A 20,518-nucleotide genomic window follows, 5' to 3' on the forward strand; every position below is an offset into this window, starting at 1 on the left:
TATATTTGGCTTTAAAACAGTGTTTCCCTACCAGTGTGACTCCAGCTGTTGCAAAAGTACACATTCCAGCATGCCCTACAAAAGAATGGGGTTGTTTTGGCAACATGTGCTAGGATATTTTCATTTGCCAATTAAAGGGGTTACCCAGGAAAAAAAAAACACAACTACTTTCTTTCAAAAACCGCTCCCCGTCTGTCTCCAGGTTTGGTGTGGTTATGCAGCTCAGTTAAGTTAATGAAGCCAAGTTGTAAAACCACACCCAACCAGGAGACAGACGTGGAGCTGTTTTTGAAAGAAATTAGCTGTGTTTTTCTATTCCTGCATAATCCCTTTAATGTTAAATTGGAAAAAGTAGAAGCAAATCCCCATAGCAAACCTATCCTGCTCTGGACAGTTCCTGGCATGGACCGAGGTGTCAGCAGAGAGAAGTGTGGACAGAAAAGAAATTCAAAAAGAAAAGAACTTCCTCTGGAGCATACAGCAGCTGATAAGTACTGGAAAGGTTAAGATTTTTAAATAAAAGTGATTTACAAATCTGTTTAACTTTCTGGCACGAGTTGATTTAAAAAAAAATTGTTTTCCACCGGAGTACCCCTTTAAGGGTTGATAATGCAGATTATAATGTAAACTAAATGGCTGAACATAGCATCAAATCTGCATCATCGATGTTGTTGTGATTATACCCTAACGGTCAGTTCACATGTCCTTATTTTTGCAGATTTGCTGCAGTAGATTTTGCTGCCCATTGACTTTATTAGGTAGCAAAATCTGCTGCAGCAAATCTTCTGCATCCAAAAATAAAGGTGTGTGAACTGACCCTCAGGCTATATTCACATGGCAGAATTTCCACACATCCGCCCCAATTCCGCGATTGAATAAATTTCTGTGGTTTCTGGCTTGTGCAAATTTTGTGTGGAATCCGAATGCGTAAATTCTGTGAATTGTGAAGCAGAATCCCATTGAAGTCTATTGGCATTAACTTGATGCAGAATCCACATGCAGAATCTGTCCAGAATTCAGCATGCGGAAATTCTGACGTGTAAATACAGCCTAAGGGTATATTCACACATTGTTCTGCACATTTTTGTTGTTGCATGTTTGATACTGTGTTCAGTTATTCAGTTTACATTGAAATCTGCAGCATTAAATATGGACAGCATACTGTACGTGTGATTGTACCCTAACACAAAACCCCAGGGACTGCAGAATTAAAGGGGTACTCCGTGGCAGAAAGTTAAACAGATTTGTAAATTACTTCTATTAAAAAAAATCTTAATCCTTCCAGTACTTATTAGCTGCTGAATACTACAGAGGAAATTATTTTCTTTTTGGAACAGAGAGCTCTCTGCTGAATCACGAACACAGTACTCTCTGCTGACATCTCTGTCCATTTTAGGAACTGTCCAGAGTAGGAGAAAATCCCCATAGCAAACATATGCTGCTTTGGACAGTTCCTAAAATGGACAGAGATGTCAGCAGAGAGCACTGTGCTCGTGATTCTGCAGAGAGCTCTGCGTTCCAAAAAGAAAATTTTCTCTGTAGTATACAGCAGCTAATAAGTACAGGAAGGATTAAGATTTTTTAATAGAAGTAATTTACAAACCTGTTTAACTTTCTGGCACCAGTTGATTAAAAAAAAAAAAAAGTTTTGCACCAGAGTACCCATTTAAGGTTTGTTTTTTTCCATTGCCCCGAGAAATGTTTCAATATATTGTAGGTACCCCAAAACTATAACATTAGGCATATAAATCACTCTGCAAAATTGAGCCCTCATATGGCTACAGTGATGGGGGGGGGGGGGGGGGGGGAGTTGAGAAAAATTGGTCCAAACTAGCTGCTGGGCCAAGAGTTTAATCAGATGATCTAATATGGCAAGTCACATTAAAAAGGGATCTGTAATTTCTTGAGATTTAGGAGCTTATTTATGTGAAATTGAAAGATCTGTATGTCTACATCAATGGATGCTATTCTTTAGCTGTTTCTTCTTGGGGGGCTAAAAGTCATTAAAGCCCTTGCAGGTATTTTTACCTAGGTTTTCTAGCATTATGAATGTAATATCTAGATAGGTGAAAACACACATGGGGTAATGTAGGAGTCATCATAGCTCTAAATACACAAGGCTTATGACTAGAGATGAGCGTATTTTTTAAAAATTCGATTCAGCCGATTCGCCGAATTTTCTGAAAACAATCAGTTTGGTCCAAATTTATTCATGGCGAATCTGTATTAAAAATGGCTATTTCTGGCCCACAGAGAGCCTCAATAGGGTGTAACACGCATATGGTATGTGCTGGGTTAGTGAAATAATACTGTTATTCAGTATGACATGCAGATTAGAGGCATTGCTATTAGAATCAATGTTGCAGAGCGGCACAATGACAGAGCCTGGAGGTGGCATCAGTATGAGGATACCATGTAGTGGCTGAATGACACAGCGTGGAGGTGGCAGCAGCATGAGGAGACCATATAGTGCCTGAATGAAACAGCGTGGAGATGGAGGCAGCATGAAGAGACCATATAGTGGCTGAATGACACAGCCTGGAGTTGGCGGCAACATGATGGGACCATTTAGTGGCTGAATGACACAGCATGGAGGTGGCGGCAGCATGGGGAGACCATATAGTGGCTGAATGAAACAGCCTGGAGGTGGTGGAAGCATAAGGAGACCATATAGTTGCAGAATGAGACAGCCTGGAGGTGGCAGCAGCATGAGGAGAACATATGGTGGCCGTATGAGACAGCCTGGAGGTGGCATCAGCAGCATCAGGAGTCCTGAAAGTGACCTGGTGACACAGTTTGGCAGTGGTGGCAATACCAATACCCAGTGACAAAGGTGGGTGAAAAAAGGAGAACTTGGCATTAGATGTGTGGCATCAGGTGGGGTGGCAGGATCAGAATAGTAGCTGAGGCAGGTAGGCAGAAAAAAACGGTCTCTTTTGTAAAAGTGTTAGTGTACACAAGTAAATATTGAGTATATGCATCACGTAAAACCTAACTTTTAATAATATTCTTAGGATAAAATAAATGTACCCCAAATTTTTTTGAAATCAAACAAAAGGAAATGTGTGCAAAAAACACCATGTGCCACCTACACTACCAAGTATTGATGTGATGTAAAAACCTCTAAAAGGTGGAAGAGAAGACCGTATGGTTCATTGTAACGGGTGGGGGTAAAAACTTCCCCTGTAAGGCCCTACTCTCGCATTATTGATTCCCTTCTTGGAAAGTGTTATTCGCCCTACAAAGGGCAGCCCCACACAGGAAATTCTCCCTATTTCCACCTAAAAACCCTGTGAAATGGCAGGGTTTGTAGGTGAAAATAGGGAGAGGTTCCTGTGTGGGGCCACCCTTTTTAGGGCGAGTAACACTTGCCAAAATGGGAATTAAAGGGGTTATCCACCATAAGGGGATTTTAGTACGTACCTGCCAGACAGTAATGGACATGCTTAGGAAAGATCTGTGCTTTTCTTGGGGCTAAATGGCTATGTTGTGAGATTACCATAACACTGTGGCTATCTTTTTGTGAACTGGTATTTCCTTTTTGAGTTTTCTTCTCTTTTCTTCATTTCAGTCTTTTCCTTCTCACCATTGAAAAAGGGGACAAGGCTCCCCGAAACGCGTCTGGTCCGAGACTGCACGCATGCACAAAGATTGGGACCCATCACTACAGATATTGACAAGTATCTCAACCTTATACTGGCAAAGCCGGTAAGAAGCCTCCAGCACGGGACCTCCATCCCACTTTCACACCTTTCCCCGTGCCATCGGGGTGGAGAGGGAGAATCCCTGAGGACCGTTTACACTGCCATATACTGGATTTACATCACCAACCCGGCACCAACAGACCTGGTAAGAGGCACATAGTGCCGGACTTCCTATTCTGCCTTACCATTTGTCCCCGTGCCGTTGGGGTATAGAGAGTGCCGGGCTGCGCATCCGACCAGCCTTGCGCAGACAAGGATCCAGTGGGCTCCCATTCAGGAGCCTCCAGCGCTACCGAGCGCAGCCACAAAGTATACAGCAGCCCCATACTGGATTTAATCTATTAGCGCTGCTTGCGCCAACTAACTGTTTAATGAACTGTGACTCATATCACCCCACCACCAGTATAAATTGGACTAACGCATCACGCTTATTATAGTGCAGTTTACATATGTCCCCACTATTTCATGAATTTTATCTTGCGCATCTGTAGTTTTTAATGTATATAAATGCTATTTATAAATTACTTGTATTGAGAGGTGTCCTAAGCAAGGGCCCTGCTTGGGATCTCACTTTTATATAATTTACTATTCACAATAAATGTAATTTTATTATACACAATCCTGATTTCCCTTTCTTCATTTTCTCATTCTAACTGTCCCAATTTTCTCCTTTTTTCCCGCCTATAGCCTAGTAGGACTGTTTCATTTATATTTTACAGTTTTCTTCCTATGACTACAAATCCCATAATTCCATTTTCCTCCCTCCCACACATTAGCCACCCCACCCATTGAAACATAAATGAGCTGCATCCATTCAAAAGACCTGTGGTTTTCAATCAGGGTGCCTACAGCTGTTGCATTAGTTGCAGATTGATCTCTCTCCCACCAAGCGATCGCTCCACCCATTGAAGCAGACAGGCTCCCTGTCATCAGCTGACTAGTGAGTCAGGTCTGGGCCGCATTGCAACCTGGGAAAAAGCTGAGACAACAGTCATTTTGTATGCTGTTAAAAATAAATATTGGGGGGGGGAGGGGAAATCACATAAGAATTGTGAGAAATTAGTCACACACAGGTACAGACACTATATTATAAACTACACTAACTTTACAGCCCCTGTAGCATAGTCAACTAAGAAAAATCCTAGAATACCCCTTTAATAATGCGAGTAGGGCGTTAAAGAGGAAGTTTTTACGGTTACAATGGAACATGGACCGGTTACAATGGACCATGCGGTGTTCCCTTCCACCTTTCAGAGGTCTTTGCATAACATCTGTACTTGGTAGTGTAGGTGGCTTTGCGATGTACGAGTGGCAGAAGTGCATGCAAAGTTTCCTTTGAGGGGAGGAAAATGCGCTCCAGTACGTTTAAAACAGTATTTGTCTACAAAACCAGCAGGTGTGTACTTTTGCCTGGCCTTTCACAGTATCTAGGCCCTTAAGACTTTAACAAGAACAAAATGGTACACCATTTAGCTGTACGTACAGGTTACACGTAATAGAGGACAATACGCCTTTAGTGCTCTGCTCACCCTAACTGACTGGCTACTATTAACTTTTTAGTTGTTGTACACACCAGTGCTGTAGCACACAGTCGCTGTGTACTACAACCAAAATTGCACTCTCTCTCTCTCAATCTCACTCCCTTCCCTATCTGTGCTTCTTGACTGGTTTATGGCTTGAGGTGAATCGCTGCTGTAAAAAAGCTTTTCTGTGCAACAGACTGCTCTCTGTCCCTCTCTTTCTCTCTCTCTCTCTCTCTCTCTCTCTCTGCAATAGAATGCTGATGTGACTGGGAGGTGAATCGCTGCTGTAAAAATGCTTTTCTGTGCAACACACACTGCTCTGTCCCTCTCTCTCTGTAATAGAAAGCTGATATGACTGGCCGCAAGATGGCTGCCAATCATATAGGGCTGTGCCATCACAGTGGTGCCGGGCTGCTGATAGGCTGCATGCTGCATGTGATTCAGGGTCATCCTGCCAACCCTTGTTCCCGCCTTCCCAGGATTCTTTGCCCCATGTCCTCATATGTGGATCCGCCATTTTAGATGCCCGGACCGCACTAAATGGAGTTTAATGAAGCAATTCGCGCGATCGAATCATGGCGATATTTGCATTAATTGGGAATCAAATTTTTCCTGAATTTCATAACAAATTTGGATTTGTCAGATTCGATTCGCTCATCCCTACTTATGAGAATACAAAGATAACTAGACAATGGTAGAAGGTGATTTTGGTGCAGTGGGTCAGTTTTAGGTCAGTGATTTGTTACAGCCCGGGGATTTTGTTTTACTAAGTTTGTTTCACTTTCTAGTTTCTAGTCATTGTTTCCCCTCAACAGCTGTTACAAAATCAGGCAGTTATAATAAGGAACTCCCAAGTCTTTCCCCCTAACAAATCTTTGGGCTTTCCATATTAGCACAGACTTCAGTGGAGGAGGTGGGATGTACATATGTGGCTGCGATAGGTGGTCAGGTGAATTGTCACCCAATTGTCTGCCTAGGGGCTTCCACTAAATATTTTTTTAGCCCCTTGTCATCTGGATGCCATCTAATAGTAAAACAAGTTGAGGGGAGCTGTGGTTGAATAAAAAAAAATCTAGGTAACACATTCCCTTTAAGAGTGAGGCAAATCTTACTTCAGTTTGGCTATTATGATCATATCACTGAAGAGGAATAGGTATCTCTCCTTAGTCTTGAAATCCTGTGTCAGCTGTACACATTCATGTAAAATCAGCTCAGAATCTTCATTCGATAGTCCCAGGACAAAGGGGCATTGCTCGATTGATATGGAACAGCCACTGTTCTCCCTGGAATTAGAGATAGTATAGCAAACAAACATAGAAATTATAATATAGATAAATACCATCTAATTTATAGTCATACTTACAATAACATTGTTTTAGAGTTGCAGGTACAGAAGCTAGGGGAAACTATGTACATGGATAAAAAAATACAACCACTGACAAAAAAAAAAAAAAAAAAACTTGATCCAGATGGAATATCAGATTGTTGTAAAATGCTGCATGTAGTTATTCCTCATGCAGATATGTAAATGATTACAGATGTGGTGTGATCAGACACTGGGTCTTGCCACAAGAAAGTGTAAAAGTGCTTCCCCTGCTGATATATATATATATATATACCCTCAGTGGCTACTTTTGGGTAGTGTACCCCTTAGTGAGAGATTGTTGACTGCTAGACATGGCTCTGTAATGCACTTAAAAAGTACCTCTCACCAAATAAACTTTTAAACTTTTCAAAACTTTCTCAGGCTTTGTTCACTAACTACTCCTAATACCCCTACAACCCTTAAAAAATGTCAGAGCTTTAAAAAGCTCTGTATCATACCTTTATTCTTGCTGACATAGCGCAATCTCCCAGCAGGAGAAAGTGGACGTTTCCCAGCAGGCATGACATCACTGAAGCCAGCTGGGGGACCACTTCTGCCCTCACATCATTGCAGCGCTGTTGTGATGAATAAATGAGCTTAAGCTCTGTGCATCTTCAGTGAGGCTCTATGCATGTTTAAGTGAGGCTCTTTGCAGCTTTCAGTGAGGCTCTGTGCAGCTTCCAGTGAGGCTCTGTGCAGCTGCCAATCAAGCTCAGTGCAGAGAAGCACTTCCTGAGTTTGGTCTACTGCCAAGCTGGTAGGAGACCAAACTCACTGTATTAATTATGGCAGGGAACAGAACAAAGCCACCTAGTGACCGTTTTTTCTATTACATTTTAAACATATTTATATTGAGAATTTTAAAAGCAAGTGAATGGAGAAGTATCTGCTAATTACACACTATATTAAAAGTTTTATTTGATGACAGGTACTCTTTAAAGACATTTTGCCCGATTGACAGAGAGGGGGCACATCATAGGACTGAGAATAGCAGGATGGCCAGGTCGATTAATTACCCACCATTAGAGTTTAGCGAACTTACAGCTAATTGGTTCATACTGGACCTTGCAGCTTGTCCGTTTATTACATTAGTCTGCATGAACTAGTTCATGTTTCCAAGTGCTCTGGTTGCCTGGAAAAGATGGATACAAGACTGTCATTCCAGACTTTTCCAGGCAACCGGAGCACTTGGAAAGCTAAACAAATTTATGGAGACTAAAGTAATCAACGGCCGAGACGCAAGGTTCATTACAAATTAATTTAAGGTCAGTTCACTCAACTCTACACACCATACATTCTGAACAAGATGCTAGTAGGTGTTGAAAGAAGGGGTTACACGAGGGCACATATGACAAATAGTAGAGAGGATCATTGAATCCACTGACAAGCATAATCAGCTCCCATGTTTTTTTCCATCCAGACAAAAGGTGGCAGCTTTATTACACACTTTGGTCCATTTCTGGGGGCTTAGCAGAATAAACTTTGGCGTTACGTGTCCTGCTACTAACAGCCAGCATTGCCTTTATCAGCAGTGGTGTCTTGAACAAGAAACTTTAACTGATACAGACTGCAACCATATCATCTTTAGTGACACATCCAGGTTCTGTTAGGGAACCAACAATGGTTAGGTTTGAGTATGGCGGGCCTGTGGTGGGTGCTTCAATCCTGCTTTTGCTGTGGAAAAAACACACTGCCCCAACTGCTGGTTTGATGATCTTTGATGACATTTCCCTTTTGCCCACACATAGCAAGGGTTTCATAGGAACACCATATTGCGACATTTCCATGGCCTGGTCTCTAGATTGCTACACTGGTCTCCAGATTTATTGCCATTTAAACATTCATGAGAAGCCAGCTTCAGTAAACTATGGGTGTGCAAGATCTACAAGCCCAGCTGCAACATAATGCAAAATTATGTAGAATTTTAAATTAAAACAATGACAGGATGACTCAAACTCACTGGCCAATCAATTGACCATAACATGTAATGTTGAAGTAATTTACTTGGCAATATGCTGCTAAGGGCCTAGATAGCCAAGGAGGGGACACTACCACTCAGTTATCAATGGATAATACTCATCCAGCAGCTCTTTATTGGAGGTATATTAAAAACTTTGCTGAAGTCCAGAAAGGTGATATTAATGGCACCACCTTTATCAAACACTTCTGTGACACAGTCAAACAAATCAGTGAGATAAGTTTGACACGGTCAGTAAAGCCATACTGTAAATAGGAATTAAAAAATAGCACAAAATACAATATGGAACAAAAACAAATACCATGTGGAAACAAAAAAGGAAAACGTAGCATCCATATTTCACTTCCATATTTGAACTGTATGTTCATATGCAAGTATGAATCAACTACAAATGGATTTATATTAATAACACAAGCTAATACTGCATTGTAGTATATAAAATGGGTATCAGGTTTACTTTAGCATGTACTAGCTGAGTACCCGGCGTTGCCCGGTTTTTCCTTCCTAATCCTTGTTGGGGAGGAAAATAAACAAAGGAGGAAGCTTTTGACTTCATATATTGTTGTCATATCCCAACCCCATATACCATCCTCATATCCCGACCTCATATCCCGTCATCATATCTCGGCCTCTTATGCCATCCTCATATCCCGACCTCCTATGCCGACCTCATATCTCTACCTCTTCTCCCGACCTCCTGTCCCGTCCTCCTGTCCCGACCACCTATCCCGACTACCATCCCATCCTCATATCTCGACCTCTTGTCCCGACCTCCTATCCCGACTTCCTATCCCAACCCATAATATGTGTACCAGGTATTGAAATATCTCCATCCATATGGAAGTTATGTGGGAACATACATACCCATTGATTTGCATGGGACTTTAAACAAAATCCCAGACCCTCACAAATGGGGGTTAAATTAACTATCCTATATTTTAAGTGGACATATAAGTAACATGTGACCAAGTATTATCGAAATATCTCCAGCCGTTTGGAAGTTATGCAGTAACATATATTTCCCATTGACTTGTATGGGACTTTAAACATAACCCCCCCCCCTGGCAAATGGGGGTGGCTAAGGGTTAAATCACCTATCCAATGTTTGTTGTTGACATATAAGTAACATGTGTGCCAAGTTTCATGTTAATATCTTTAGCCATTTGGACGTGATGCTGGAACATACACTCATACATACACACATAGGGGAATATTTATCAAAGTTGTCTATGTCCCGCATCAATATAGACCAAACTACAGAGCATTAGGCCGGTCTATTGTGCGCCTAATTTATCAAATGGTGCAAGGCTCTTGATAAATTCCGCGCACAGACTTTGTGATCTATGCTTTAGACTATATTTAAACCTGCTCCAGCATGGTCTGACATTTTGGCGTACTTTCAGCCGATGCGACCAATGCATGTTCCAATACATTTCTGTCTAAAATAGACTAGAATGTATCATGTTCTAAAAATCATCTAGAGCAAAAGTTGCAAAAAAGTCGCACTTATTTAGACTGCGACTTTCTGTGCGACAAATTAAGAATGGACAAACCAGTCTAAATCCTTTGATAAATATCCCCCATTGAATATATATATATATATATATATATATATATTAGTATACCAGGCCAAAACAAAGAATTAGCATCAAATTAATAATTCCAAGAACTGCTGTTTATAGAGAGATATATTTTACTTAAATGGGCACGGTCATTAAAATAATTATTTTGCATATGATACAGCAGGTAAAAATAATAAGATTTGTAATTTCCACCCTGTAATAAAAATGCCTTTTCTGTAACTTTCATGGCCTTATCAATTTGGCCACTAGGGGTCTCTATTCTGGTCCAGACTGCATTCCATCTGCTCAAAAGCAAAGGCTTTGGTCTCTTGGCACCAGACCAAACTCAGGAAGTGTGGTCTGGCCATAGGCAGTCAATAGCACTCCCTCTCCCTGTTTCAAACACAGGCAGAGAGCGAGTGCTATTCACTGCCTATGGTCAGACTGCACTTCCTGAGTTTGGTGTCCTGCCAGTCCAGCAGAAGACCAAAGTTTGTGCTTTGAGCAGACGGAATACAGTCTGGACCAAAAGGGAGACCACTAGTGGCCAGATTTATAAGGCCATGAAAGTGACATACAGATTTTTTTTTATTTATTTTTTTTTGAAGGGAGTAAATTGCAAAACTTGTTTTATTTTACCTGCTGCATCATATGCAAAATAATTTTAACCCCTTAACCCCTTAAGGACTCAGGGTTTTTCCACTTTCGTTTTTTCCTCCTTACCTTTTAAAAATCATAACCCTTTCAATTTCCCACCTAAAAATCCATATTATGGCTTATTTTTTGCGTCGCCAATTCTACTTTGCAGTGACAGTCATTTTACCCAAAAATGCATGGCGAAACGGAATAAAAAATCATTGTGCGACAAAATCGAAAGAAAAAAAAACCCATTTTGTAATTTTGGGGGCTTCCGTTTCTACGCAGTGCATATTTCGGTAAAAATTACACCTTATCATTATTCTGTAGGTCCATACGGTTAAAATGATACCATACTTATATAGGTTTGATTTTGTCGCACTTCTGGAAAAAAATCATAACTACATGCAGAAAAATGTATACGTTTAAAAATGTCATCTTCTGACCCCTATAACTTTTTTATTTTTCCACGTACAGGGCGGTATGAGGGCTCATTTTTTGAGCCGTGATCTGAAGTTTTTATCGGTATGATTTTTGTTTTGATCGGACTTTTTGATCACTTTTTATTCATTTTTTAATGGTATAAAAAGTGACAAAAATATACGCTTTTTTGGACTTTGGAATTTTTGGGCGCGTACGCCATTGACCGTGCGGTTTAATTAATGATATATTTTTATAGTTCGGACATTTACGCACGCGGCGATACCACATATGTTTATTTTTATTTATTTTTTACACGGTTTTATTTTTTTTATGGGAAAAGGGGGGTGATTCAAACTTTTATTAGGGAAGGGGTTAAATGACCTTTATTAATACTTTTTTTTTACATTTCTTTTGCAGTGTTATAGGTCCCATAGGGACCTATAACACTGCACACACTGATCTTCTACACAGATCACAGGCGTGTATTAACACGCCTGTGATCAGTGTTGTCGGCGCTTGACTGCTCCTGCCTGGATCTCAGGCACGGAGCAGTCATTCGCCGATCGGACACCGAGGAGGCAGGTAAGGGCCCTCCCGGTGTCCGGTCAGCTGTCCGGGACGCCGCGATTTCACCGCGGCGGTCCCGAACAGCCCGAATGAGCAGCCGGGTCACTTTCACTTTAGGAGCGGCGGTCAGCTTTGACCGCCGCTTCTAAAGGGTTAATACCGCACATCGCCGCGATCGGCGATGTGTGGTATTAGCCGCGTGTCCCAGCTGTTGATGAGCGCCGGGACCGGCGCTATATGATGCGGCATCGCGGCGCGATCCCGCTTCATATCGCGGGAGCCGGCGCAGGACGTAAATATACGTCCTGCGTCGTTAAGGGGTTAATGACCGTGCCCATTTAAAGGAAAGGGTTTACCACCAGGAAAGGACAAAGTTCTTAATTGGACTCAAGCATTACATTTTGCCATGTATAATCCTTGGCAACACATTATATATGGTAAAATCTTCATCCTTACCATCCCTGGAGGACGTTTTTGCAACCAGAGCTGGTGATGATATGAAGTTATAAAATCTCCCCCACCACTCTGTAAGTAGTCTCTTGGGCGGGGAGCTATACTTACTTGGTCCCGTCGCTCATGCCCCCTTGGCGTGATTGACAGCCCACGCTATTGCTCTGCTCGGTCTGCTTAGGCAGCAGATCGGTGACTCAGGCCGTCAATCACACCGATGGGGTGTCACTACAGCAGGAGCAATGGGGCCAAGTTAATATAGCTCCCCACCCACGGGACTTCCTAAGGGGCGGTGGGGGAGGATTATCCATCTCTGATGAAGGAAAGCATTACTTTCCAAAATGCGTTAGATGCTTTTTGGCTTTGCGCTCTTTCTGTAGTAGTGACATCACTCGCAGCGCTAGGTCACAGCACTCCGTAATCCACTAACAGTACAGCAAGCCGGTGAGACGCCACCGGCCGGGGCAGATCTCCCGGCTAATAGGCTGACTGGAACCACAGACTTCTGTAAACTACTCCAAGCAGAAAAAGCAAGTACAACGGGACAAGGTCCATGCTATCAAGGACGCGGACTTACAGCTTTGTAGGATTTTTAAGTGGAGACAAGAACTTCCCTCTGGGCAGAGATTCTGAGTACACTCCCCATCAGGATTTTAGTAAGTGAGCCTCTATTACTATTTATAGTTTTTATTATTAGAGCGCCAATACACATTTATATATATTGTATACAGCTCCATTTTTGGTGGTTTTAGCTGAGATCCACCTTTTGTATCTAGGCAGCTTGTACAGGATCTATTCAGCGCTGGTGTTATCTTTCCATTTTGTTATAGACTTTATAATTTCATATCCTCACCATCCCTGGAGGCAAAAACATCCCCTGGGGATGGTGAGGATAAAGATTTTACCATATTTAACACGTTGCCAAGGGCCATATATGGTAAAATCAACTCCCTTTTAAAAGGAATGTGTCATCAGAAAATAAACTATTGTTCAAATAAAGAGTTTTTATGTTTAACATTTTTTCAAATGTTAGCGATTTTTAAAAATAATTTTTCATCTCCCTATCTATAATTTAAAATAATCCTGAAATAAATTTCTCAAACAAGCCTAAAAGTAAGCTTTCTATCCTGTCTGAGATTATAAGGAGAAGGCTGTTGGAAAATGATTTGTACATAATTGCAGTGAAAGGTGACACCAGTAGATAGAGAAGACAATAGCAGCTCACCCTCCTCTTCCTAGTGGCATAGTTCTGAATAGGTCAAAAAGGACACAGTGCTTGCTTACTAACCCACCCCATACAAAGAATAGGAGGTCTGGAGATGTTCATTGTGCCTATTGCCATAGGGCTTGCTCTTAAGACTATCTCTCAATGCTATTAAAACAGGTCAGACAAGTTGGTTATCTTATAATATTGTGGTAAAGATTTAATAAAAATAATAATAATAAAAAGAGTAGTCAGTCTTTGGAATACCATCACAAGAGGTCATTACGGCAAAGCCTTGCCTTTGGGAACGTTAAGTAAATCTAATTACATTTTTTGTGACTAAATGAAAAAGCACAAGATACCTTCTGTAGCAATGCATCATGCTATCTCTAATGTCATACGCATGTGGTTGGGTTGTGGTTTAAGCCATGTGACTGATTGCAGCATTGGGTGATTTTCACCTTCAGCAGTATTATGATTCTAGGAAAGTGAAAACCCTTTTTCCTTTTATTTACAAAAACAGTGAAATGGTAATGTTTGTACTATATGTGACCAGAGACGTAACTTCTGGGCCCCAATGCAAAATCTGCAACAGGGCCCCCAATGATAATACTGGTCTTTTATGGGGCAGAAGTACTTTGGGGACCCCTTAGGCACCAGGGCCATGATGTGATTGCTACCTCTAAGGGGCGTCACTAGGCTTAAACATTCAAGGCCTATGCCCCGGATAGAATGTTCAGAGCCCGGAATCTCCTGCTGGGAGCAGGAAGACAGTTACACACAGGGCAGCTTTAGGCAGGGTTCTGGGACAACTGTTAAGTTATGTTCACAAGGCAAAATATCTGCCTGGAAAACGCTTTGGAAATGCGCCGCCTTCCTAGAATGCAATACATTTCCAGGCGGATTTGATCTGTCAATTCTTTCTGGAGATACCAAAACGGAATTTAATTGGCTGATGTTTACCCCGGTGGAAATTCCACTGTGCAGACTGTGTAGCAGAATCCCATTGAAAACAATAAGACTCTGCTGCAACAGAATTTCTAAGCAGAATTTTTCCATTGGATTCTTCTGGGAAATTCTGTCGTGTGAACGAGGCCTTAAAGGTAAAAAAAAAATAATAATCTGTACTTATTCTCCACTCTTTCTACACTGCAGAAAGGCTGGCAGATACATGCCACTAACATTTCATGAGTGAGAAAGGAGGAGGATATTTTTCCCTACTAAGCTTAAGAGGATTCTGGTGTGTTTAGACATTGACTATGAGCAGGGAATAGGGTACAAAAAAACTCAGGCCAGAGTTCACTACAGCTCCAGAATTACCACCACGCCAGTTCACACTACCAGAAGTGCTGGGAGGACATCCATGTACATCGTGCACATGATACTGCAGCAATATCACAGACCGTTGTATATGCAGAAAGAGATTGCTAAAGCCAATGAGTGACTGTAAGGTTACATGCATAAAGTGATTCTACCTCATGGGGGGGGGGGGGGGGAATGATCAAGTCTTACACACATTTTCTGTGAGAAACAAAAGATAGGTCGCATGCTTCTGGGTAGTAAGATCCTATTATCTATCTATCTATCTATCTATCTAAAAACATAAAATCAGCAATGTATAAGTGGGTGTCCAAACTTGAGATGTAGATAATATGTCATTAATCATGAAGGCAAAAAAGAAGTACTAAAATGCAGGGTTCCATTCAATGTATTTTCGTGTGGCTTGATAAAGTGTTATCTGACTATATCATGCTGTATGAAAAAAGTATTGTATTGTTGTTAAATTGCACTTTTCAAATGTTTCAGGTAATGGCAGATGGCAGTAAGGAGTTACTTTACTTACATACATTAACATATACTTAGATTCCCTTTTTGCTCTCTGCTGCCACCTCTGGTGAATAGCATTACTGTAGTTAACTTTTCGGTGTTCTCTGGAATTTATCAAAATTTTCTAGTTAAAAAGGTGGAGAAATTCTAATTAGCTTCTAATATAAGTGCAGCTTGCTTAGGCCACATTGACTGTAGACTGACCGAAGGCTAACTCAAGACTTCTTTAAGCCACATGGTCTTATGGTTTAGTTACTGATGCTTTACAAGTTGGAGTTTGGGCAACGTTACTAAGTCTTACCAAAATCGCTTGTGCCACTACAGGCTGCTATACAGAGGTTTACAATATTAATGTAAATGTAAAAAAAGTCTTAAGCCTGACCTGAAGGACCTATTTCTTTCTTTTGAACCTGACTAAGGGATGAATGGTTATGCAAGGCCCCCTTAGCAAATCTGTGCCTTTGTGGACCGCCGCCTGACCAAGTGAATGCTTCCAGTTGGGTGTTTCCTATTGGGTTATTAGCCATGCCATAATCTCTTGCAGAATTTACTTAGACCCAACTGTAGATGGCTGCTCTTGGGGGTTTTTGCCCCTCATATCATTACAGAGCAGGATGCTGGCTGACTAACAGAGAGGTCTTTTTTAATCACCCATTACATGTATGCAACGTTTCTGCTGATCTCTTTGGAGCCAATCTTATTTCTATCTCTCCATCAATCTAGGCATCTATCTATTTACAAAATATTAAGTATTAAAGACTAATAATACCACCATTTTGCACCCAATCTTTCGGCTCAAACATCTGTATCAAAAACCACATGTCAGTGAAAGGGTTTATTTTCCCCTCCCATTGTATGTGTGTGTATATATATATATATATATATATATATATATATATATATATACACACATATATATATATATTTTTTTTATACAGCATGTGACACTATACAATTTTCGGTGTCTGCAAGCACTATTATTTTACGCTACTATATCACTGGATGACTTAGCTGTACGACTTTACTGTGAACTTGCTCACTTGTATTGGCTTGATATTTCGGAAGCACAGTTGTATAAGTAATACTATGGGGCTGGTACAACAATACTACAATGCTAATTCTCTGCAAGGTATCCTAACTATGTAAAGCAGATAGCATGTGGCCCTAGTTTTGAGACAGTTTTGCTATGGTTGGGAAATAATATTTTCAACAGATTTCTCAGCAATAGAAAAAAAAATACAGTGAGTAATTTGTTTCAGTATATGTTGTACCTGGCAAAATAACAGATAGATTGGTATTCAAAATAGTAGGCATTTTTCTTCCTATGCTGCAACCATTTTAATAATGTGATACCATATGTATGGTGAAGGGGAACTCCAAGTCATGAGATCAGTCTCAACTTTCTATTACTATTTAAAGGCTTCCTGTCTGTGACGTTTGCTAAAAACATTACTGACCTCTTTAGATTCACATCCATGCAGCTTTCTGGAGATCGTATTATAATATAATGTATTGTGTGATTAAAAACACTTAAATCAATAAACATTATACATAAAAATATGTTAACTATTTGAACAACAACCAAAAATGTATGCAATAAATAAAGTAGCTGCTGAACAAATACATAGCTTGCTTTGCCAAGAAAAGGGTAAGGGAAAAAAGCTGCCATAGCAAGTGCTCCAGTATTATAACAGGCTAACTATGGTCAAAATACGCCCCCGACATGCCCCCTCAACACAGTGCTATGGCAGAGCCGGAAATTGCTAAAGGCAGCGCTCCAGTTCTGCCATAGAGTTGTATTGTGGTGGTCGACACGCCCCCTACCTGCAGACTTCTGGGGCCCCTTACGGGATAGAGGATCAGTTTTTCAATACTGGAATACTCCTTTAAGGACAAAGCCCATTTTGACCTTAAAGGGGTACTCTGCCCCTTGGCGTCTTTTCCCCTATCCTTTGGATAGGGGATAAGATGTCTGATCACAGGGGTCCTGTCGCTGGGAGCCACCGTGATGTCCCTGCTGCACCCGGTGTTCTTTTAGAGCCGGGTGCAGCGCCAGAGGCTCATGATGTCACAGCCCTGCCTTGCTCATGGTGTCCTGGCCACACACCCTCAATGCAAGGCTATGTCTGGGGTGCCGCAGCCGAGATCACGGGTTCCCCCAGCGGTGGGACCCCAATGATCAGACATCTTATCCTATATAAGATGTCTAGGGGCCGAGTACTTTAAGGACCAGGGCATTTTTGCAAATCTGACCTGTGTCACTTTATCCCCTTAAGGACCAAGGACGTACTGGTACGTCCTGAGTCCTTTCTCTTTCTATAACGCGGGGCCACAACGTTGCCCCTCGTCATAGCGGGTCGGGCCCGGCCTCTAACAAAGGCCGAGACCCGTGGCTAATAACGCGCAGCAGTGATTGCGGAGCCACGTGCTATTAACCCTTTAGATGCGGCGTTCAAAGTTGAATGCTGCGTCTAAAGTTAAAGTGAAACCATGCCGGTTAGCTCAGGGAGCTGTTCGGGACTGCCACGGCGAAATTGCGGCGTCCCGAACAGCTGTTAGACACGAGGAGGGTCTCCTACCTTGTTATAGGGGTCAGAAGATGACAATTTTAAATGTATAAATTTACGTATGACAAAATCAAACCTAAATAAGTAGGTATCATTTTAATCGTATGGACCTACAGAATAAAGAGTGTGTCATTTTTACCAAAAAAAAAGTACTGCGTAGAAACGGGAGCCCCCAAAAGTTACAAAATGGCGTTTTTTGTTTTTTTTTCAATTTTGTCTCACAATTCTTTTTTTTCCATTTCGCCATAGATTTTTGGGTAAAATGACTGATGTCATTACAAAGTAGAATTGGTGGCGCAAAAAATAAGCCATCATATGGATTTTTAGGTGCAAAATTGAAAGGGTTATGATTTTTTAAAAGGTAAGGAGGAAAAAACAAAAGGTGCAAAAACGGAAAATCCCCTGGTCCTTAAAGGGGTACTCCGTCCCTAGACATCTTATCCCCTATCCAAAGGATAGGGGATAAGATGTCAGATCGCCGGGGTCCTGCTGCTGGGGACCCTGGAGATCGCTGCTGCAGCACCCCGCTATCATTACTGCGCAGAGCGAGATCGCTCTGCACGTAATGATGGGCAATACAGGGGCTGGAGCATCGTTACGTCACGGCTCCGCCCCTCATGATGTCACGGTCAGCCCCCGTCAATACAAGTCTATGGGAAGGGAGCGTGGTGGTAGTCACGCCCCCTGCCATAGACTTGCATTAAGGGGACGGGCCGTGATGTCATGAGGGGCGGAGCCATGACGTCACCCTGCTCCGTCCCCTGTATCGCCCGTCATTACACACAGAGCGAACTTGCTCTGTGCAGTAATGGTGGCGGGGTGCCGCAGCGGCGATCCCTGGGGTCCCCAGCAGCGGGACCGCAGCGATCTAACATCTTATCCCCTATCTTTTGGATAGGGGATAAGATGCCAGAGGCAGAGTAGCCCTTTAAGGGGTTAAGCATTAATAACTCTGGGATGCTTTTTCTTATCAAATTGATTCTGAAATTGTTTTTTCGTGACATATTCTACTTCAAAATAGTAGTAAATTTTCCTCGATACTTGCATCATTTCTTGGTGAAAAATTCCCAAATTTCATGAAAATGTAGCATTTTTCTAACTTTGAAGCTCTCTGCTTGTAAAGAAAATGGATATTCCAAATAAATTATATATTGATTCACATATACAATATGTCTACTTTATGTTTGCATCATGAAGTTGACATGTTTTTACTTTCTGAGATCATTAGAGGGCTTCAAAGTATAGTAGCAATTTTCCAAATATTCATGGAAAATGAAGGGGTGCAGTGAGCATTTACACCCCACTGGTGTTTGACAGATCTTTGGAACAGTGGGCTGTGCAAATGAAAAATAGAATTTTTCATTTTCACGGACCACTGTTCCAAAAATTTGTCAGACACATGTGTGATGAAAATGCTCAATGCACCCCTTATTAAATTCTTTGAGGGGTGTGGTTTCCAAAATGGGGTCCTGTGGGGGGGGGGGGAGGGTCCATTGTTCTAGCACTATTGGGGCTTTGTAAACACACATGGCCTTCAATTTCAGACACATTCTCTCTCCAAAAGCCCAATGGCGCACCTTCTCTTCTGAGCATTGTAGTTCGCCCTCAGAGCACTTTACATCCACATATGGGGTATGTTCTTACAATGGGGCTACAAATTTTGGGGGGCTTTTTCCCTATTCTCCTTTGTGAAAATGAAAAATGAAGGGTAACACCAGCATTTTAGTGAAAAAATATTTTGTTTTTTATTTTCCAACTTTAACAACAATTCGTCAAGGCTCACTATACCCCATGTTACATTCTGTGATGGGTCTAGTTTCCAAAATGGGGTCACATGTGGGTATTTATTGTTTTGCATTTCTGTCAGAATCGCTGTAACTATCAGCCACCCCTGTGCAAATCACCAATTTAGACCTCAAATGTACATAGTGCGCTCTCACTTCTGAGCCATGTTGTGCGCCCATATATGGGGTATTTTCGTTACAAGTTTTGGTGGTCTTTTTTTCCCCTTTACCACTTGTGAAAATTTTAAGTATGGGGCAACACCAGTATGTTAGTGTAAAAATGTTTTGTTTTTTTGTGGTGTAGACCCCATCCTTTCCTTTTCTTAAGGGGTAAAAGGAGAAAAAGCCCCCCAAAATTTGTAACACAATTTCTCCCGAGTACGGAAATACCCCAACTGTTGCCTTGAAATACGGCAGGGCTCCAAAGCGAGAGAGCGCCATGTGCATTTAAGGCCTATTTAGGGGATTTGCATCCGCCACCAAAATTCCCTTTGGCAGTGTTACCCAAACAGGGTGTCTCCAGCTGTTGCAAAACTTTCAGCATGCCTTGAAAGTCAGTGGCTGTCCGTCAATACTGGGAGTTGTTGTTTTTCAACAGCTGGAGGCTCCGTTTTGGAAACAGTGCCATACAAGACATCTTTTTTTTATTTGGGGGGGGGGGGGGCTGTGTAAAGGGGTGTATATGTAGTGTTTTATTTTGTGTAGTGTAGTGTTTTTAGGGTACACGGGCGGGGGTTTACAGTGAGTTTCTCGCTGGGAGTTTGAGCTGCAGCGGAAAATTTGCTGCATCTCAAACTTGCAGCATGGAAATTCTCTGTAAACCCGCCTGTGTGAATGTACCCTGTACATTCACATGGTGGGCAAACCTCCAGCTGTTGAAAAACTACAACTCCCAGCATGTACTGACAGACCATACATGCTGAGAGC

The 20,518-nt window shown here is 41.7% G+C and overlaps 1 protein-coding gene across 1 annotated transcript in view; it reads right to left on the reverse strand.

Annotated features, from left to right (window-relative positions):
- The window catches only part of TAGAP (T cell activation RhoGTPase activating protein), a 101,330-nt gene that overhangs the window by 26,571 nt on the left and 54,241 nt on the right, over nucleotides 1-20,518 (reverse strand). Inside the window, exon 3 of the mRNA XM_056563339.1 lies at nucleotides 6,340-6,510. Within this exon, the coding sequence (XP_056419314.1) occupies nucleotides 6,340-6,510 (171 nt within the window). The remainder of the gene's footprint in view (nucleotides 1-6,339; nucleotides 6,511-20,518) is intronic.

The sequence above is a fragment of the Hyla sarda genome, chromosome 3, assembly GCF_029499605.1.
Source record: "Hyla sarda isolate aHylSar1 chromosome 3, aHylSar1.hap1, whole genome shotgun sequence".
NCBI lineage: Eukaryota > Metazoa > Chordata > Amphibia > Anura > Hylidae > Hyla > Hyla sarda.